The following is a 22,292-nucleotide window of genomic DNA, read 5'->3' as shown; positions in this document are numbered from 1 at the left end:
TTTCTCTAGTGTACTTAATGAGTTTGTCTATAAGCTCATCTACTTAAAAAATTGGTTTATAAACTATTGTAATTACGAACTGTAAATTGCATATATAAAAACAACCTTGAAAAAAAAGAAAAAAATAAAGTATAAAAAAAAGATAGGTGGGAATTTTTCTTGGTGGGGCTGTGGTGCCACATCCTATCAATTTCAGCAAACATCCCGGTTTGATTTCATGCAAAAAAAAGTGAAGGTATCAAAAACACATTACTACTTTGCTGTTAAATAATTAACAATTATTTTATCCCAACAGGAAGAGTAAAGAATGCTTTGAAAAACACAACAGTATAAAATGTACTCAGTGGTGGAATGTAACTAAGTACTAGCTAAATACAATTTTGAGGTATTTCTACTTTACTTGAGTATTTCCATGTTCTGCTACTTTCTACTAAACTACATCTCAGAGGGAAATACTTTTTACTCGACTACATTTATCTGGGCAGAGAAGATTGTGGCCAACCCCTCCCATCCTGGACACCATCTCTTTCAGACTCTGCCATCTGGCAGGAGGTTAAGGTCTGTTTTTCCCCATGGCAGTGGGGCTCTCCAACAGCCCATCCGCCCCCCTGTGACTGTCTCTCCCTCACACACACACTACTGCCCCCCCCCCCTCAATATTTGCACTATCTGTTTATATCATGTTTATTTTGTTTATAGCTTATTTTGTAAATTGTACATTTTTATTCTTATTTTATTCTAACGTTTTATCTATTCTTTTGTTATTATACTGTTTGTCTTGCACCAACAAAGCCAAAGAAAATTCCTAGTGTATACCTCTTACACTTGGCAATAAATACCATTCTGATGCTGATCTGACAACTTTAGCTACTTTACAGATTCAGATTATTAATACAAAATATAATCACATTACAATCAAATTACACATATTACTGGGTGCATTCCATATTTAAAACACACAAATATTGACAATTTTTATAATTTTTATAATTATTATTATTATTATTATTAGTAATAGTAGTGATGTTTTTTTGTGTGTGACTCAGGGAGGGCGGCCCTAGAGCCCTCTGTTGGCCGGCGGCCACTGGTTATCATATCCTCAACAGGACTTCCATGTAAATCTATCACATCCCAGTCTACATCCTGGGAGGGGTAGTTCTGACGCTTGTGACGTGCTGGACGTCACATCATTGTGGTCACGTAACGCACGTACCGCTGGCGACGAGTTCAGACAGAGGGAAATTAGTTTGTCAGAAACGGAGGAACCAGAGAGTCGAGCAGCAGCAGCAGCAGCACACCAAAGGTAAATGTCTATCTGGTGTTTGTGTTGTAGCTTTTTGGTCTTTATTTGTCCTGTTGGCTCGTCTGGAAGCTAAAGATGGAGCTATAACTGTCTATTTCCCCGCTGGGAGCGACTCTGTGCTGCAATGCGTCTGATAACGCTCATCTGTAAAACGTGTTAATTGTGTTTTAGGTTAAATGGTAATTCCTCCCACTGTGTGGGGTTATAAGACTCAGTTTGTAATTGTAACGTTCAGGTGTTTTTAGAGGTGGATTTTGTTCTCAATCACTGATTTTTGTTCTTATACAGCTTTTCAGGAAAATGAATCCAGAGGACGACAAGAGGACTGACTCATGCAGCAGGTGAGAAGCTCCACCATCCACCATACCAAGTTACTTTACGTTTAAAAGTTTATGTTTGTGTTGAGACAGTTAATGGCCCATATGGGCTCAGACTATGCTGTACGGTTCATTTTGGATGAGGAAACTGTGTCAGGATATTAGGACAGACAGGTTTTCCTTCCTTATAATAAACAAGGTTATCCGCTTTATCTACCATATAAAACCTATTGGTCCAATATGAGTGACTCAATAACAATGGAATTTAAAATATGGCAGTAGTACTCCATTTATAGGCTCGATTGTTAACAGTTGAACTCATAATCAATGGGGCAGATGTGGTTGGCCTACTTCTCCTCTAAAGGGCCATTTCACCCTAAATCACATTTTCTCACTTCATACATTTTCTCACTCTGATCGAAAACTAATATATTTAATTCATAAGATAAGATAAGATGAACCTTTATTAATCCCCGGAGGGAAATTCAGATGTCAAAGCAGCAACAGCAGCAAACAGAGTGAAACACAGGAGAGGTAAAGGTATACAAAAATTATAAAAACAATAAATAGAGATATAAAAGATACAGAGTGAATGGGTGAACATAGTGTGTACAGTCTGTCAATAAATACATGTAGTATGTCCCAGTTGACATTGGGCGTAGGCATGAATATTTAAAATCAGCCATACACTAAAACATCCACTTACTTCCATATTGTTAAAGTTAATGTCCTGTCAAGGTGTTTATAAATCCTACATGCAAATGTTGTACATATCCACTCGTTCAATATTTGTTTCTTTGCGTTATTTATATTGTTTATAATTTACAGAAACACTTGTACATACTGTAGACATACAGTATATTTATTCATTTATATTTATTTTAGGAGCCGATATTGACGGTAACCGTGATATTTAAAAATGATCATGTTAATAATACACATATGGTGATATTGTGCAAATAATCCAACACCTCCTTAAATAATTGTATATACACAGTTATGGTTACAGTGAAAGTGTTCTACACTGACTTCAGATGCATAGTAGGATGCACGAAAGACACTAGCTTCCTTGTTAAATCAGGAGTGAGACAATGGTGTGTGATGTCGTCCCTATTGTTCATTGTAGTTGTGGACTGAGTAATGCGAAAAACCCTAAACAACTCAAACACTGGCATCAGATGGACCCTCTTTTCCAACTTAGAGGACTTAGACTATGCTGACGACCTTGCTCTCCTATCACATCTACCAAGTCACATGCAAGACAAAACATCTAGACTACAGAAGAATGCAAGCATGCTGGGACTTAAGATTAACATCAAGAAAACAGAAGTCATGCCCCTCAACATGGAAGAACCACCTGTCATAAAGCTAAATGGACAACAACTGACATGTACGTCATCTTTCACATACCTCGGAAGCCAGGTAACATCAGATGGTGGAGCTGACCAAGACATTATGGCTAGATTAGGAAAAGCAAGGACAGCATTTCTAAGACTTGGAAACATCTGGAAGTCAACACACATAACTAGAAACACCAAGCTAAAGTTATACAACAGCTGTGTACTATCAGTACTTCTATATGGCGCCGAGTGCTGGAGAATGACTGAAAAAGACATAGGCAAGCTTTCTAGCTTTCACAACACCCGCCTCAGAAAGATCATGAGGATATTCTGGCCTAGAAAGATCACAAACCATGAACTACACAAAACGACAGGGTGCTTGGACATGGAAACAATATTGATAAGAAGAAGATGGAGATGGCTTGGACATGTATTAAGGAAACCATCTGATGACATGACAAAAGTGGCATTGCGTTGGACACCGGAGGGAAAACGCAAAAGAGGGAGGCCCAAAACAACCTGGAGGCGAACCATCGAAGGAGAAATGAAGACGAGAGGATACAGCTGGAACAGCATTGAGAAGAAAGCAAACAATAGAGATGAGTGGAGATCATTAGTCCTTGCCCTATGTGCCACTAGGCGCAACAAGGACTAAGTAAGTAAGTATGGTTACAGTCATGTAATGAAAATCTGATATTGACTCATACTGGACCAACAGGTTTTATGTGCTTGGTAGCTAAAACGGATAAGCTTATTTATTATAAGGATATTATCGCATTATACATCGCATATATATATATATGTATATATATATATATCAGATTTGTTCAGCCACCTAATGAATGAAGTAAAATTAAATGGCAATTCAGTTTGATAATCAAAATCTGTTATCTCCCCCAAAGCCCTATTTTTGTGCACAACCCCCACCTGGATGCAATGAAAGATGACGTCCTCTACCACTTTGGTTTAGGAACCGGAACCCACGACCTACCAGCTATGTTTGGTGATGTCAAAGTAATGATTTTCTTTTTTTTTTTACATTTATTTGTGGGACAAAAATCACCTTCTTACTCCTCTTTATTCTGCTCTTATTTATGTTTTTTCTGTGTATTTCCTTTCAGTTTGTGTGTGTCGGGGGCAGTCCTTGGAGAATGAAAGCATTCACTGAGTATATTGCTGCTGAGCTCAGAATGGAAGACCCCAAATCAGAGTACCCAAACATCTGTGCTGGAACAGACCGCTATGCTATGTACAAAATTGGCCCTGTACTGTCTGTCAGTGTATGTAGACCTATTATAACATTCAAATAGTAGTAATCCTAATAAACTGTGTCTACATAGATGTGAAAATTGTGTGTGACATGTCTGTGCTTTATTTTGCAGCATGGAATGGGCATCCCATCTATTTCCATAATGTTACATGAGCTAATAAAGCTCCTCCATCACGCTCATTGCACAGATGTTACCATTATACGCATTGGGACATCCGGTGGAATAGGTAAGCTTATTATTTAGAATTTCTTTTTTATTACCTGAGTGCCTGATGATACATCTAATTATTCATGTGTTGCATTATCAAACCATAAATACTGCCGACGCCCCAAGGATGCTAGTTTCCCTGTGATTCTGTAAATGAAATCAATGAGCTTCTGTAAGAGGAAATGACTCCCTGTGTGGTCAGATGTCCTTGCCATGATAACGGTTTAGTGTTGGATCACATTTGAGTACTTGGTATTGTCCACTAAGACACCTTTTCGTAGTTTTACCACAAGAGGGAGCCCAAAGTCCCTTTTTAGATTTTACAGCAGTGTCATCCAATACAGCTTCTTGTGTATTGTTTCTATTAGCCCATGATGGTATTTCTCCAGTTTTCAGAATAAGAGAAAACTTGTATTTACTAGCCGCGACCGCATGTGGCTGGTATTGTTTTCACCTTGTAAGTCTGTGTGTGTCTCATCATGGCAAAATGTGGTCCTTGAGACACCTACTGTAGCAGGAGCTACCAGAGAAGGGATTTTAGTACTTTACCAGGTGTTTATATGTCTGTCTGTGGACAGATTTTGTCACTGCGATAGCGTCCCAACCGTGTAAGAAACTTAACTGGGGTGTAGTTGAGATCAAAATGAAGGGTGAGTTTGAAGACGGGCATGGTCCGAGCAAGGGCGTCGGAAGTAGGGGGGTAGGAAGCGGGGTGTGGTGGCTGGTGTGATCCCATTGCAAAATGGTCTCTCATTTTGTTTTTACTTTTTTAAAGTGAGTTAGTGATTTTCATTCTGATATATACCAACCTTTTTTTTTTTTTTTAAATATGTCATGAACCATTTGGATGGCGTTCTGTGGCATATCTTTGAAGTCCACATATATCATTTTCAGACTGGTTAAAGGCTATAGTGTGATTTGATTCTAGCAACTATGACTACTTTTTAGTAGACTGTACCACTGAATTACAAATTGAACTAAAGAGATATGTTAACTGATATCATTTAAAGTAGTGTAACATTTCAGGGGATCTATTGGCAGAAATGGAATATAGTTTTCATTACTATCTTTTCATTAGTGTATAATTATTGTTAGCTTAGAATTAGCCCTTCATATCTACATAGGGAGCTGGTCCTCTTCACGGAGTCTGCCATGTTTCTACACTAGCACAGAACGGACAAACCCAACACTGATGCTTGTGAAACTGCAGTGCTGTTAGCCACAGTGTGCAAAACTGTGATACCGCCAGCCGCCTCTGACTTCCGTTGCTCCGAAAGTAGTGTTATTATGGTAAGGATGGCCTCTGAGCGAGGCGAATGGTGTTACCACGGTTTTGCACTCGGCGGCTCACGTTACCGCAGTCTTGGAAAGGGAGAAGTGAGCGGAGGGGAACTCGGTTGGTTGCAATCTGCTACCACACCACTAGATGCCACCAAATCCTACACACTGTCCCTTTTAAGAATTTCTTTGGATGTTTTTTTCATTTGAAAATGAACATGATGCTTATTTTACTTAATATTGTCTGTCTTAGTTTACTTTGTTGTTTCAACATATATTATTAAAAACACTTCTTATTTGAAGCTTTCTGTACTTTCACACTAGAAATTATTGTTCATCTCACTTGCCATTTTTGGTGTTCAGGTGTTCAGCCGGGCACGGTTGTTGTCACCAAGCAGTCTATGGATGCCACCTTCGTGCCCAAGTTTGAGCAGGTGATCCTGGGGAAGACGGTGGTGCGCAATACTGATCTGGACTCGAGCCTGGCTGAGGAGCTGTTGCAGTGCAGCAAGGAGCTGAACCAGTTTGAGACGGTGACAGGCAACACCATGTGTACACTGGATTTCTATGAAGGTACCATTTCTGATCCATTGATGCGTTAATCACATTCCTCATCAACATGTTCAGTATTACAGTTGTAATGTTCATCTTTTGTTTGATCAATCACCAGGGCAAGCCCGTTTGGATGGTGCTTTCTGCTCCTACACTGAGAAGGATAAACAGGACTACCTCACTAAAGCCAGAGAAGCAGGCATCTGCAATATTGAAATGGAGTCATCTGTTTTCGCTGCTATGTGCAAGTTGAGTGGCCTACGAGGTAAGAAAATACAATATCGGCATTATATGACACATTTTTCAGTGTCTCAAAACACAGAAAGTTGCCTTCACACCTCGTTGAGTTTCTAACATTTATTTCTTGTTGCATGAAGCGGCTGTGGTTTGTGTGACATTCCTGGATCGGCTGGAGGGGGATCAGCTGAAAGCCTCTCACGAAGTTCTTCACAATTACCAACAACGTCCTCAGATACTGGTCGGCTACTACATTAGGAAGCAGCTGAGGACCAAAGCAGCACGTAGCTAAGTGTACACATCCAGATCTTCTCTTGAAAACATGATGCAATGCAATTACTCAGCTTTAAAAAAAAAAATTTGTATAGGCCATTTCCTGCGCACCAATAAGCCATACCTTTTTAATACTTCCATAATATTCACTGAATTTTTGATTTATGCACTGACTTGTATTTATCCTTTGGCACTTGTTTAGCTGATTGATTTCACTGTCTTAATAAATTCCTCTTGTTTTTAACTTAAATATGATATAACTGAACCTTAAATGTTGTGTAGCAGCATATAGTCATCAAATATGTCTCATTTAAGGCTGCCTCTGTTTTATACAACATGTAAAGTTCTTTATCCATAAAACCTTCATGACTTTTGGTCAGTCTATGCTTACAACGATGCTGTAACAAAATAACCTCAAACTGTCATTACAGAAATGATTCATGAAAACTACAAAAAAAAACACTGATGATACATTTGTGTGCAAAATATGTATCATTTGGAGTTTTTTTTATACAGAATGTATGTTGCATTGTTGTTGTTTTTTACCATTAGGCTTCTGTAATCTTTCATTGAGAACATAAAAAACAAAACAAAATGTCACTTATTTGAATCCACTGAATGTCTTATCACTAATAAATCCTCGCAAAGTCTGAAGTTGGTTTGTTTTATGTTCTTGCTCATTAGAGTAGCACACGTTCACAACATCCTACAGCGTTTCTCGGTGCAAGAAGCACTCTGGTATTGTTTGTGAAGCAGGAGGTTGGTGACCAACATCATGACCACTGGCGACTAAAAATAAGGCTACCTTCCAAATCGCATACTTTTTCTTTTTACTTTGAGTATATACTGAAACTACCCCTGTTGCATGCAGTATGCATATAATTGGGACATACTACTTCATTATAACATTGGGCCTTGAACTTTGACCCTCTTGCTCATATATCCGCTGCGCAGAGGATTGTGGGTCAGAATAGCCAGAAAAGCATGCTGGCTTGCATACTGCAAAATGCAACTAGATATAGTAGGATATCCTGGTATTATTGGCATTTCACATACTATGTATTGGGACATACTAAATATTTTTCTGGCATACTAAATAGTATGGCAGTATGGATATTGGAACGTTCAATATCAGTTAAGTCCAGTGGTGTAAGGTAGTGAGGACAGGATGCTAGTTAGGTGTAAATGTATTTTAACAACAATGTGTTCGATTTTACAGTCGAATGAGTTACCTACCAAGGCTATTGTTTTGGGTTACATCTACATGCCCCAGTGCAACCGCACTGCCTGCACCGTCTATATTTATGCCCCTGTGAAGTTCTTTCAAGACGATCTCTATTGAAACATTAACTTGGCTGATAAACACAGATATCATTCCTTCTCCTAAATGTATGCCCACTCAAGAACATTTGCCTCCTCCTGTCTTTAGATCAGCCAGCTTATGTGAACCTCTTAAATAGTTTTACTACAGATGCTTTAATGACAATCAGAGGTGAAAGAAGTATTCAGATCCTTTATTTTAGCAAAAGTACTAATACCACACTGTGAAAATACTCCATTACAACTAAACGTCCTGTGTTCAAAACCTTACTAAAGTCAAAGTATTATCAGCAAAATGTACTTGGAAGTATGAAAAATAAAAGTATTAATTTTGCAGTAAGATGACATTGTTTTACTATCATATATTTTTTATTAATTTTACTGCTGCTTTAATGTGTATGTTGCATTTCACTGCTGTATATGTGTTCACACGCTCAGAAAAACTGCCCTATATTCAGCTTTGTGACTATGCATTTTTTTCCAGCTGATCCAAGAGGGTTTTTTAAATAGTTTATTTTGCTTAAGAAGTAGGAGAAATGTCTCAACCCATAAAGGAACACTGCATCCTTCACTTTATCTCAAACATTCAAAATCAACACATGGTTTTCACTGGACATGAAGTAACTAGTAACTACAGCTGTCAGACAAATGTAGTGTAGTAAAAAGTATAATACTAGCCCCTGAAATGTATATGGAGTAGAAGTAGCCTATAAAGTTGTACACCATGGAAATACTCAAGTAAAGTACAAGTCCCTTGAATTTGTACTTACTGTAAGTACAGTAGTTGAGTAAATGTACTTAGTCATCACTTCATCACTGATGACAATGAACAGCAGTGATGTCAACAACTTCAACTGGTTTCAATCTGAATTCCTACAAATATCTATTGAGATACAAGTGTTATTTTGGATGGCATTTATCAAAGTTACAACTGTACTCTTGTTTTTTTACTCTTTTTAGGCCAACACTGACGTGAAATGACGTCAGAGTTTAAATTGGAAGGTCTGACTAATAGCAAGAGCGTCATTTATAATATTTTTTTGAGTAGGCGAATTAGTCACAGCAGATTGGCTATACTCAGTAAAGTAGTATGTATTATTATTATTATTAGTATGTTTTATTAGAAAATGCAAGATTGATCTTTGTATTCTTAAAAAAATGACATAAAGCAATGTCTAATCAGCTTTGATTATTATTATTTTATTATTTTATTTAAAAGGGACCATGTACAGTTTAAAACATAAATGTCACCATTTGAAGCACCGTACCAGATTATAGCTTTAAACTAATTCACATCTGTAGTCCCTTGGCAGGTCAAGACAAAGAAACATACTACAGTCATACAAGAAAGAACATACAAAACGCACAATACACATACACTGCAAAAAAGGATTTTTAAGAAAGTAAAAAAAAGCCGTTTCTAGGATTTTTTAAAAATGTTTTGCCTAAAAAGAAAAAGAATCTTGACAAGAAAGTTTTGCATTAGAAAAATAATCTCATTTTAAGAAAATATATCTAACTTTTTCTTAATAAGATATTAAAATCTTAATTAAGGTGTAAATTCTTAAATTAAGTAAGAAAATCTTAAAGTCAGCTTAATCAAGAAAGCACAACACTCATTTTAAGTAAACATTTCTTACATAACAGTTTCTTTGCTTGTAATAAGCAAAATGTTGGCCTATTTTTCTAGTTTTAAGACACATTACAGTCTTAAAGTGTCTAGATTTATAGTCTAGTTTTAAGAATTATAGCCAAGCAAAATTTGCTATCCCCATTGGCAGATTTTTTTGCTCAAAACAAAAAAAAATTGTCGAAATTTATGAATATTTGGCTTATTTCTAGTAGGGCTGTTTTTGCAGTGTACACACAATAGCACATCATAAAGTATGCTTAGCTCACTGTGGACCTATATAGTCTCATAAATGTTGATCCAGTAAAAACACAAGTCAAAAGTATCCGGTGTGGAGAACATATCTATCGACTTCCCTGTGTGTCTGCCAGCTTTAAGTGTAGTCTATATGGTCACATACATATAGGATGCTGCTCTGCGCGTCAGAGGACGAAGAGGAGGGTCTGCCTGCGCACTCCCGTCCATGCGTGCGTGCGTGAGTGCGTGCCCACCTCCTCCTGTTTGCCATCCGCTCCATCCCTCTCGATCTATTCGCTGACTCAGTGCCTTAAGCAGCATCACCGTTCACCTGAACAGAGCTACAGCAGCATCCTCTGCGGACAAATACATCAGCCATGGCCAAAACAGCAACCGGTAAGAAAACCAATAAAAACCTATTGCGTAATGTATGTATGGATAGATGGATGGACTTGTGTTATAGATCCTTTCTGTATAGAGAACCATGTCGGCCTATTATATTGTCTAGGACGGTGGTCGTGCTTTCTGTTATAGCTCCACTCAGACATGTTCTGATTAAAACTATAACATCATTTTTCTTGATATTCTCCATCGCCTATTGTCTCATCTAGAGAGACTGGTATAATGACAGCAAGAATATATGAGCATCCTCCATCATTACTGAAATGTCTCCTCCATTATCCTCATCTACGTCATTTGCTTTGATCTATATATATATTTATATTGTGTAACAGATTATAATTAGATAAAACGGATGGATATTGGCCCCTTGACAGCTTTATTTACTACAGCCGCACCTTTGGTTCATGCTCCAGCAGCCTCCAACATGCAGCATAATGCAGACGGACCCCACCCAAAGATGCTGTGCTGCCGACCATTAAAGCGAAGCTGAGAGGGCTTCAACAGTCTCACTTTAATATATCATTTTGCCATTTTAAAATCTCTGTATAGCCTTTCCTGAACGTGATTGTTTCATCCTATCATTTATCTGTTATTGCTCCTTTTTATTATAGCTTTCCTTATTTCCCTCCTTGCCAAAAGATGCATCCCCCAGCTGTGACAGATGGGTTGCCATTTATCTCTCAAAAAAAAAACACTATTGGCATATGAGCAAATACAAATGCGGCGTAGGAGTTATAGCTCACCAAATGTTATATTATCAGATACTTCGCATTAGTCATCTCCTCTGATGGTTACAGTTATTGTTGTATAGGCCATCAGGCATTTAGCATATTTGTTTTCATTGGTTTGTTTAGCCTCTGTATATAAAATAGTGGTGCTTTTTAATATAAGCAACCAGATTTGGTCCCCATCATCTACGATCCAGCAGGGTGTGTGCAGACTGGCTTCATTATGGTTATGTGTGTGTTGGTGGCAGGAGGAGACAGCCAGGTGCATGGCAGGGTGGGAGGCAGGCCAGCCCTGCAGCAAGGGGCCGCTTCACACGCTGGCCTTTGCAGCAGAAGGCTTAGCAGCACTGACAATCTGTATAGCCCTCTCTGAACAGCCATGTGGGCACTTTGTCAAATACACAAGAGCGCATGGAGACAGAATTTGCAGATGAGATTAAAAATAGTCAGTATGAAATGGGTGAAAGCACATCTTATACGCCAGATCTAGTAGAGATAAAAGTCAAGATCAGCTGTATTTGACACTCAACATAGGGATAAGACAGATAGATATACATGTTTATGATTATCGTGATCATGACAATCAGCTGAGAGTTTAACAGGAAATTGAATAACTTGACGCACAGACCTGTCTAATCACTCATCTGGTGCAGATTGCAAGCGGATATTAGACGAGGCACTCTGATTTCTCGATTTAAATGAGTCACAGATGTCTTAAGATCCGACAAAAGAGCGATCACCCTTACAGAATACATCCATCCAATAAATTATTAAGCAACAGGGCACTTATATATACATTTCAGATGCATCGGCCTTCATGCTAATTGATTTTATTGTGAAAATCTCCCTCTCCTTATCTTAATTTGGAAATATCTCAAGTAATTGATTTGTGTTTGTATAAAGATATGTGGTATAGTGAGGAGACCTGAGCAGGTCAGTTTTAGTGTTTTCATGAGTAACACAGAGAGACTCACCACCACCATGATGCTACGGTGTGTTTATGTTCCCACAGCGTATAAAGAGAAGATGAAGGAGCTGTCCGTCCTCTCCCTCATCTGCTCCTGCTTCTACCCAGAGACACGCAACAAGCTCGTGTGTGAGTTTGAAGGTAGGGATCAGCTCGAACATTGATTTTTTCTTTTGGATCAAACAAATTGTCCCCCATGGATGTTTTCATCCACCCTGTAGATACAGATAATAATGACGTATTGTTGGACTGATTTATTGGACATTGATTTTGCTGGTTTCATCATCATAATTGTCTGATTTACAGACATGGAGGTGAAAGCTATAAACAAGCGGGCCTCTGGTCAGGCCTTTGAGGTGATTCTCAAGCCCCTGTCTCCGGTGTCAGACCTAGCCCACAACCTCCCCTCGCCTCCCAAGAGGGACATCTCCCTGGATGACATTGAGAAGAAACTGGAGGCTGCTGAAGACCGGAGGAAGGTGAATATGTTTGAAATAGCTTTGGGTGTTTAAAATGGGAAAAGAAAGAAGCACATTTTAGATTTGAAATCATTCAGAATTAATCTTTTTTTTGTTTGCTGTGCGTCTTTTTAGTATCAGGAGGCCCAGGTGCTGAGGGCTTTGGCAGAAAAGCGAGACCACGAGAGGGACGTGTTGCTCAAGGCCATGGAGGAGAACAGCAACTTCAGCAAGATGGCCGAGGAGAAGCTGCAGATGAAGATGGACCAGATCAAGGAGAACCGTGACGCCCATCTGGCGGCCATGATCGAGCGTCTACAGGAGAAGGTGAGCAATGCAGAAAATCTTGTGTTTTCTTTAGGCCTGACGCCTGATGACTAACTCTTCTCTTCTCTCTCTGTTGTTCTCGTGTTTTCAGGAGAGACACGCAGCTCTGGTGCGCAAGAACAAAGAGCTGGGCGAGAGGGAGAGGGAGAGGGAAGAGTTGACAGCATGAGCCTCACAGCAGTCCTGACTTCCGTGGTCCATCAAAGTCCCTCCATCCTCCCCCTTCCATCGCCCCGCCCTCACCCTCCTCAGAACAGACACCCAACCCCCTGGAGGCCGAGAGGTTCGAGGTCCTCACCACCACATCACAACACATCACAACACAACACACCACACCACACCACACCACACCACACCACACCACCACCACTATCAGTATTATCAGTGGATACAAACATCAATAACACTCATCTTGAGAGTTGAATGGATTTGTTGATTTTAGAGAAAATGTGAGAATATGGCTATTATTTTGTAAATACTTTTTTCTTAAAGTCTATCTATCTAACTATCTCTCTATCTCTCTCTCTATCTCTCTCTCTATCTATCTATCTATCTATCTATCTATCTATCTATCTATCTATCTATCTATCTATCTATCTATCTATCTATCTATCATGGTAAGTGAAGTACATACAGATTGTACTGCACTGTACGATTTCAAACATTTTTGTTTGTGATTGATTAACGTTTCAGTTCTTGAAAATTTGACTCCACAACCCATTTTTCTTGTGAAAGCCGTCCGTCGGTGTTGTGAGTTGGCTGTAGGCTGGCATTCGCAGTGTTTCCTGATGATGTCATAATGATGATGATGATGTTTCTGTGTCTTTGTAAAAGAATGACGGTCGGTGTACCTAAAACACCACAGGCTCCTACGAGATATCCCATCTGTATCTTCCTCACACGCACACCCACTCATTCACGCTTGGAACGTAACAATACGCCAAAACTCCACAGATCCGTGAAGTGTCCACCTCCTCTGAAATGAGCTTGATAATGAACTTGATAGGTGCTTTGTTGTTGTTAAGAATGTCTTTGCCCAATGGGAGCAACTGTTAATCAGATTCCCACTTACCCCCGAACAACAGCACCTCTCAATGAATCCATCTCCAGCTAAATCAATCTAGCTCTGTTACATACTCTTGAATGTTACGACACCATACTGGTACCATGCATATTGTCTTGGACAGTGGAATGTGCTGTTGCTCCCACCTTGATATTGATAGTGTGACCATACTGTATGTCTGTGTGGGTGTGTGTGAATGCGACTTTACCACAAGGCATCATTAGCCTCTGCTCTCTTTAGGGGATTAGATGGAGAACGGATGCGGGATGCTTTACATTCAGCACACTGAACTAGTTTCTTTTTAATATACAGTACCACTGATATCTGCCTGCATCCTCTGCTGCTTGTGTTTCTCCCTTCATATATTTCTCTGTGAAAGCTTTGCTGAATAAAGGTTTGAGGTTCTGTGAACATGGCATGCACCATCCAATACTTTTCTGTGCTAATAGAAGGAGGGGAAATGTAAACTGCCAAATAAAAGAACCAGTTATCTACACATCCCGAGAATCGCCGTCTTCCCCTAGTTCATTCATCTTTAATGTTAATTCGTTTTGGATATTGTATAAACATTTTTTGGCATAATTCATATAAAGTCAGGTTAATTCCTCGAGGGTTAGACTAACATATAATAAACCAGCCCGTTCTCATTCCCAGGGCGTCAAATACCGACGCTTTGTCACAGCTCTCTGCGTTCAATCCTGCCGCACAAGACACCTTTAAGCACCCTTTAGCAGCTTTCCATTAATATTAAATGCTGAGGGAAGGTGCTGTGGTGATGTAGTTTAAAGAGTGAAAGACACACACAGGGTGGGCAGGAGGGGAGATGAATGCGTCCAACAACACAACGTCAAGTCACATTTTCACTGTACAAACGTAGTAACTTTAAGCCCAACCATGTTGTTTTTTCCTAAACCTAACTATTGTAGTTTTGTTGCCTGATCCTAAACATGTGTTTTTGTGTTATTTACAACATTAAGCACATCTTTACTGCGACCGAAAAGTGACGCCGAGGGGTCTGACAAAGCGTCAGTGTGTGACGAGATGGGATGAGAACCCGTTGGATAAACATCTAAAATGAATCCATGATCCTCCATCAGGCATGTGTAAGACAAAGTTCCTCCACTAGGTGGCAGTGGCAGATCTCTCTAGAAAGAAGAAACCAAGCTGAAGCCCATACCACTCATACAGTCTACAGTATGATACCAATCCAAAAGCTGGCCAAAAATTCCCAATATGCCAAAAGCAAATATTGAAGAAATACAAAAACAAAAACACTGATATAATAATAAAGATAATTTGTGTTTCTTTTCACGAGAAGCATTATTTGGAATTTAAATAACATCCTCATTTAGAGGGAGCAAAGACAGAACATCAAATGTGCTTTAAATTGACTATTATTTCGAAGGAAGACATTATAGTTAATATATCATTAATAGCATGTGGCCTTTGCTGTCAGGGAGCAAACCACACACTGCCCCTCCTGGAAGCCTGAGGTGCTGCACGGACTTATAAAACTGAGTCATTAAAAAACAGTGAACCCCTAAAAGTCTGTGTCACTCAGATTGGACCAGAAACAACACTGGTGATTTATTAGTCCAGCTGTCTCGTGTATTGTTGTTACTTTTTAACCGCTTTCCTCCAACGTCCCCATCCTGTTCACACTATTGTCTCCGTTTCAGACCAACCCGAGCTGGTGAGGTCAGGGCAACATTGTAAAGGATTTCCTCTGGCTCTTAATGATTTCCTGGGTATTCATAAGGGCAACAATGCTCTCAGATTTGGTTACTCACCTGGCACACAGTGAAGGAATTGCCTTTCAGTCAATAACCGGGGACCTTATTATCTCATGATTAACTTCTACGGGATTGTAACAAAAATGCACCTGCGGATCATATGTCATTTGGGAAGATAAGGTCTTAATCACTCAGAGGAAAGTTCGCCTGCTTGTATAAAGGACTCATGGTAGAAATAATAGCTACCTATTATACACTATGAAAAGAAACAAACAAAAACTTTGGTTTAAATCCACGTTTTATACTTTTAAGTCAATTTATTGGTACAAAAATATCACAAATAGATACAAGAATGCAAGTTTCCAATTCTCAAGTGGTTAGTTTTCCAACAATGGCACATATAATATGCTTATTCATTTCAACTGATAACACTAGAGAAACAGGCCGAATTAAGTAACTCTACATTATGTTAAAAACAGACATCCCATGCTCGACAAATGTAGAAGTTCCAGTATGTGGTCTATAAAATATAACCTCTATATTTGTGTGTCTTACAGTAAATCTATTCATGGCCCATATGTCATATCCTCAACCTATAGAGACAGTGCATGTTAACTAAATTAGTCAATGAATAACATAAAATCATTTCCTCTCTTTAGATTACGACATACTGAGGGCGACCTCTCCCACTTATTCTTTATATTTAATAAAATAAAGTCAGTTTGCTTTGTTCCCCCTGTTTTATTGCTATAGAAACAGAGTCAGGTTGTCCTGCGGTGGTGGGCACAGCTCAGCTGTTGCCTTCAGTCCAGTTGTTAGCTTCAGAAGGCCCCAATCTCTGTGCCCCACGGCCTGTAAGGCTTTGACAGGGTGGAGGAGGGGCTCACTGTGCCGAGGGCCGCCGGGGACACCAGAGGGAAAGCACCGAAGGAGAGGGGGAAGGCCGACAGCGAGGAGAGGGATGACAGGAGTGGTGGCGAAAGCTTGGATGTTGGCAAAGACAGACTGAGGGCCAGCGAGCCGTTGGGAGGCACCCTGAGGGTCTCTGCGGGGGGCATGACGACGAGTCTGGATGTCCCAGATGCCTCACTGGAGGGGGAGGAAGATGTAGAGGAAGAAGAGGAGGTGGAGGAGGAGGAGGGTGGGCTACTTTTGCTCCTGGATGCAGGTGTCCTGCCCTGGGGGTGTTGTAGGAGGAGGGGGTGGGGGAGATGAGCAGGACCAGCACCGTAGGCAGAGCCCCAGGCTAAGTGTTCCAGTCCAGTGTGCACCTCCCTCTGAGAGGCGTAGCTGCTGAGGTGGGACACCAAACGTACGCGGAGGGGGTCCGCACCGTCCCGACCCTCTATGATGCTCAGGTAGCGAGCTGTCTCTGCCAGACACTCCCTGAAGCCCAGGCTGCGGTAATCCTTAGCAAGAGCATGAGCCTCAAAGAAACCTGGAAAGGAAATGGAAGCAGAGTGGTCAGATATGTGATTCACAGCAGATTCATGTATTTATTTATCATCCAAAGCCAAAAAAAGGGGATGTTATACCTTTGCCACCAGATGCATGAAGCATCTTCAAATGGTCCACAGTCATTTGCAAAATTTCTGCTTTTTCCAATTTAGCTGATCCCTGTAAAAAAAAAAAAAAATAGGAAAGAACAGTGTCACTTTTTATGATAGTGATAATTCCTGTCTGGTGTCCATGAAGAAAAAACATGTATGTGTGACTGTCCATAAAGACCCGCTTACCTGTTTCTCAAAAGCACTTGGCACCAGTCTTCTCAACTCTGACAGACTATTATTGATGCGGTCACGTCTCCTTTTCTCAATAATCTGTGAATATGTAAAAAAACAAACAAAACAATGTAGTCTAATTGTGACAGGTGGGATGGAAACAGTTGGATCTACCACACAGCAACTTGGCACCAGAGATGATGAGTTCACTTACCCCTCTGCGCCTTTTCCTGGCTTGAACTTGGGTGGTTGTGGAGGGTGACATCGAGCCGTGAGAATCAAGTTGACTTAAAGGAAAATAAAATAATTTTTTCAATTAAAACGCACATGAAATAAAGTTGAAATTTAGCAGTTAGTGGAATAAAAACATGCACATTTGTCATAAAACATATGACATAATGATTATTTTAAAAAGTGAACATACCCATTTTCGTCACCACTGTCCTTCTCCACCTCAACATTGTCATCCAGGTCGCTTTCCGATGAGCTGTAGTTGTGGCTTCGCTTCATTTTGCTTCCCAGATTGCAGTGATAAATAAAGTAGTCCTCTCAGATGAAGCTCCGGTGGTGAACTGTCAGCAGAGACCTTCTGTGTCCAACAGTTTAAACATCAGACTGCCTCTCTGCTCTGATCACTCTCACACTGCGGAGAGGGGGGCAGGGTCCCATGATGATGTGGGCGGTGCTTGAGAAGATTTGAGCCTGTTAAAATCAAGCTGGTATTTGAATGACATATACTTTATAAAGAAAAAAAAAGAAGAAAAATCAATGAACAAGCCCAAAGTCTCAGAGGAAAGTACTGAAACTCATTTCTGCAATGATCTGAATCAGTATTTAAAGGGAGACAAGTGAATAGGGTTAAAAAATTTAACTAATAGCCTAGATATCATCATGAAACTTCCCCCAGTTGATTACTTACATTGATGCAATTATTTTTTGTATTACAATTTTTCAAAGATGTTATGTTTTAATATGCAAATGAGGCATTATCTTATTAAATATGTGAAAAGAAAATTGCATACATTTCCAGAACATAAATCTGAACATTGGAATAGAGTCAAAGGATTTCTCTTTTTATCAATCCCACATAAATCAGAAAGTACTGTCAACAGCCATAAAAAAACAACCGCCCATACTTTTAGTACGATGCACCGATACCGATACGGGATTAGATATTGGCCGATGCTGACTCAAATAGCTGTATCGGGTATTGGTGACAATGGGGCCGATCTATTCAATTCAATTCGTATGTATTATATACATTTTATACTGGAATTTTAATTCCTGTTTAAGTTGTGACCAATTTGTTGCTGCATTGAAAAGATTTACACTTGAATTGTAATTCCTGTTAATTTTGAAGATTTTTTTACCAAGTTGTTGGTGTATGATTAATTATTTTAATAATAAATAACAATTCAGTGAATATCTAAGTATTTATTTGTTACATTTTGTTTTACAAACTTAAGAAAGCAATGTCAAACCTGATGTTGCCTTACACATAATAGGATGATCCCAATCACTTCCACACAGTGAGGAATACAGCTTATTAATTAAACACTAGTATCGGATCAGTACTCGGTATCAGCTGATAAACAAAGCCCTGGTATCGCTATCGGTATTGAGACTGACAAAGTTGGATCAGCGCATCCCTAGTTTTTAGGAATAAACTGTGATATAAATCAGACTATGAATGATGAAATGATATGAACAAACCCCTCAGTAACAACCTTCAGAATGTAGATAGGAATGAAACTGGAAAGTCTGATGTATGTAAGTGCTACTGAAGAGGAGATTTCTGAGTCAGAGTCTGAGAAAAAACAGCCTTTAAACGTATTGTAAAATTTAATACATTTTGAAGACACTAGTGAATAGGGTAAAATATTTAACTAATAAATATCACCAAGAAACTGCCCCTGTTGATTACTTACATTAAGAAATTTTTTTTTGTATCACAAGTTTTCTGAAATTTTATGTTTAAATATGCAAATAAGGCATTATCTAATGCTAACTTTTGGTGAATTTAGGAGAAATTTACAGACGCAAATAGACAAAGTAAAGTAAAATAAACACCTAAATGTGTATTTTAGATGTTTTCTTTCCACTAGTCTGAAAGAAGTGGAAGCAAAATAGCCCAAAAAATCTCAAAATTGATCAGTGCATGAAAAACAACGCCTGTAGTGTCTCCCCTTAAAATGTTATATTAAAAGCATGATTTTTAATACATAACTTTTAATAGATAGTATTGAGTCTGAGGTCTGACAGCTCAGGCTGACCGGTAGACTCCTGGCCTCAGGTCCTCGGTCTCCCTGCTGAGACCCCAGTTCATGAGCAACAGGCCCCATTATAGCAGGAGCCCTCTTCTTCTTTGGAGTTGTGGAGGACACACGGCCCATTAGCAGAGTGTGTTGTTCATTGTCTGCTGTCAGCTGTGTGCTTCCACAACAGCATTGATCAGCCGGGAGGCCCAACATTAGTCAGTCAGCGTTGCCAGGCTCTCCTAGGAAACCCCCTCCACCCGCTCCTTCTCCTCCACCACCTCCTCCCCGGTCACTGCAAACAGGTCAACTGACTGGCGCAGACAGACCTTCCCAGGGAATCATTCATCCACTGTGGGTGAAAACAGTGAACCTCGCTCTGCTGTGTAGTGGGAACGAGAAACAGAAATGTTTTTGGAAGCTGCCTGCAACTTTAAATTAATGGTTTTTTTTGTGAGCTACATTTAAAAAAAACATACAAACCTTCTTAGACATAAGCAGCAAAGCATAAGTGCTTCTCTCTGGATGGGGTTGGCTGCAGAAGGTGTGAAAATGTTGACCCCACTAATACGCTCAGGTCAGAGGGCAAACTATATAAAACACGGGAGCTTTCAATGTTTATGTTCCACCGTGTAACTGATCCCTTCTGACTGTGGCAGGAGATACAGATATTTCTGCCTATATATAAATATATAAAATACAAGGCAAATGTTTAATGTGAATGATCTAAAGAAAACACACACTAACTTTTGTTCTATCTTCTATGCTTTAATGAGTTAATGTTAAGATAATGTTATGTTGTATATATACTAATAAAACCATCATACAGTGGTGGACAGTAACTAGGCTGCAACTAAAGATTTTCATTATTTTCATTGTCGATTAATCTGTCGATTACTTTCTTAATTAATCGATTAGTTGTTTGATCTATGAAATGTCGAAAGAAAATATCCAAGATGACGTCCTCAAATGTCTTGTTTTGTCCACAATTTAAGGATATTTAGTTTATTGTCATAGAGGAGTAAAGAAACCAGAAAATATTCAGATTAGAAGCTGGCATCAGAGAATTTTTACTTTTTTTCTTCTTAAAAAAATACTCAAATCAATTATCGAAATAGTTGGTGATTAATTTAATAGTTGACAACTAATCAAATAAGCTCTAAATGTAACAATTATACATTATTTGTACAATTTTACATCACTGAAGTACTGCTTACATGTTGATGCATGAATAGTAATGATCCAATACTATAATGACATTTCATTCCCAGAGGTCATTCTGGATGATGACTACTTGTATTTTTGACACTTTGTTGTCAATACTTCTGCATTTTTCCTCAAGTAAAAATTTTAAAGCAGGACATTTACTTTATATAACTTTTTAAAAAAGAATTTACTTTTTTTATTTTTTATAGTGTGGTATTGCTACTAATATAACACTGCAGTCATATAATTAGACATATAAAATACACACAAAACCATATAAAAACAGCAGCCAAGTGTCAGGTATGGGAAAAGCCAGCACTTGAGGCTGGTATAATTTGTGCATCCTGAGCCTGACGTGTCTGGTAAGGCCATCAGTGGGAGCGTGACCCCCCTGCTGTCGTCCATTCCAGTACCTTGTAGAGCAGCAGCTGTTTCTCTGCTCTGTCCGTCAGGTCAGTTGTTAACTTGGTGCGTTGGGAGCTCGACAAGTGCGGAAGAGAGCTTGATTCCAGGGAGCAACTGCAGGCCAACACGCTGTTCCCAGAATGTCAGAGGGGTTTCGGTGGTGACAGATACAATGTGCAAGCTTCAGTCATTCTGAGTGTGGATGAGCCTTCACACACTATCCCTGACACGCCACTGCCCTCCCTGTCAGCAGATACTTTCACTAAAAAATCATGCCTACTGTACCTTCACCCATTTCATGCATTTCTACACTTTATAAACCTCAACATGTGCATAATCCCGTGGTGAAAAAATCCTGAGGCCTGCACACTCCCTATCTGGATGGTGTTTCTCATGAACTTTGATATTACTTTTCACTTCACAAAGAAGTGCTTGTGGGACAGATTTGTCACCCGATTCGACTGTTATCAGACCATTAAATAGGCGTTTTTGCCCGCTATAAGCACCATAGATGTGGGTATATGCTATATGTTGTAAAAGTGAAAGCAAAACTTAACATGTTGTAAAACTGCATGAAACGTTACATTTTGAACACACACAAAAAGGCTCTTTTATGTTTAGTCAACAAAACTACAACTTCTTTAAGTTTAGGCAACAAAACTACAACTTCTTTAGGTTTAGGCAACAAAACTACAACTTCTTTAGGTTTAGGCAACAAAACTACAACTTCTTTAGGTGTAGGCAATAAAACTACAAGTTCATAGGTTTAGGTAACAAAACTACAATTTCTTAGGTTTAGGTAACAAAATCTTCTTTAGGTTTAGTCAACAAAATTACAACTTCTTTAGGTTTAGGCAACAAAACTACAACTTCTTAGGTTCAGGTATCAAAAACGTCTTTAGGTTTAGGCAACAAAACTACAACTTCTTTAGGTTAAGGCAACAAAACTTCTTTAGGTTTAGGTAACAAAACTACAACTTCTTAGGTTTAGGTAACAAAATCTTCTTTAGGTTTAGTCAACAAAATTACAACTTCTTTAGGTTTGGGCAACAAAACTACAAC

The 22,292-nt window shown here is 39.2% G+C and overlaps 3 protein-coding genes across 3 annotated transcripts; 2 read left to right on the top strand and 1 right to left on the bottom strand.

Moving 5' to 3' along the window:
* Positions 1-1,201: 1,201 nt before the first annotated feature.
* On the top strand, positions 1,202-7,432 carry upp1 (uridine phosphorylase 1). Its single transcript, XM_074653807.1, has 8 exons — positions 1,202-1,303; positions 1,592-1,644; positions 3,863-3,974; positions 4,082-4,240; positions 4,343-4,457; positions 6,080-6,289; positions 6,387-6,533; positions 6,646-7,432. The coding sequence occupies exons 2-8, from the start codon at positions 1,604-1,606 to the stop codon at positions 6,795-6,797; spliced, it is 936 nt and encodes a 311-aa protein (XP_074509908.1). The 5' UTR covers positions 1,202-1,303; positions 1,592-1,603; the 3' UTR covers positions 6,798-7,432.
* A 2,768-nt stretch (positions 7,433-10,200) lies between these two features.
* On the top strand, positions 10,201-14,326 carry stmn2a (stathmin 2a). The gene is made up of 5 exons (XM_074653806.1): positions 10,201-10,361; positions 12,108-12,203; positions 12,369-12,541; positions 12,656-12,847; positions 12,939-14,326. Exons 1-5 carry the CDS (start codon positions 10,343-10,345, stop codon positions 13,014-13,016), a joined length of 558 nt encoding a protein of 185 aa, XP_074509907.1. The 5' UTR covers positions 10,201-10,342; the 3' UTR covers positions 13,017-14,326.
* LOC141779137 (hairy/enhancer-of-split related with YRPW motif protein 1-like) lies at positions 13,657-17,987 on the bottom strand. The gene is made up of 5 exons (XM_074653805.1): positions 17,789-17,987; positions 17,579-17,651; positions 17,380-17,463; positions 17,179-17,260; positions 13,657-17,081 (listed from the first exon to the last, which is right to left on the bottom strand). The coding sequence occupies exons 1-5, from the start codon at positions 17,872-17,874 to the stop codon at positions 16,465-16,467; spliced, it is 942 nt and encodes a 313-aa protein (XP_074509906.1). The 5' UTR covers positions 17,875-17,987; the 3' UTR covers positions 13,657-16,464.
* Between the last annotated feature and the right edge of the window lie 4,305 nt (positions 17,988-22,292).

The sequence above is a fragment of the Sebastes fasciatus genome, chromosome 12 (genome assembly GCF_043250625.1).
Source record: "Sebastes fasciatus isolate fSebFas1 chromosome 12, fSebFas1.pri, whole genome shotgun sequence".
In the NCBI taxonomy this organism is placed as follows: Eukaryota; Metazoa; Chordata; class Actinopteri; order Perciformes; family Sebastidae; genus Sebastes; species Sebastes fasciatus.
This window is presented reverse-complemented; position numbering and strand designations above follow the sequence as displayed.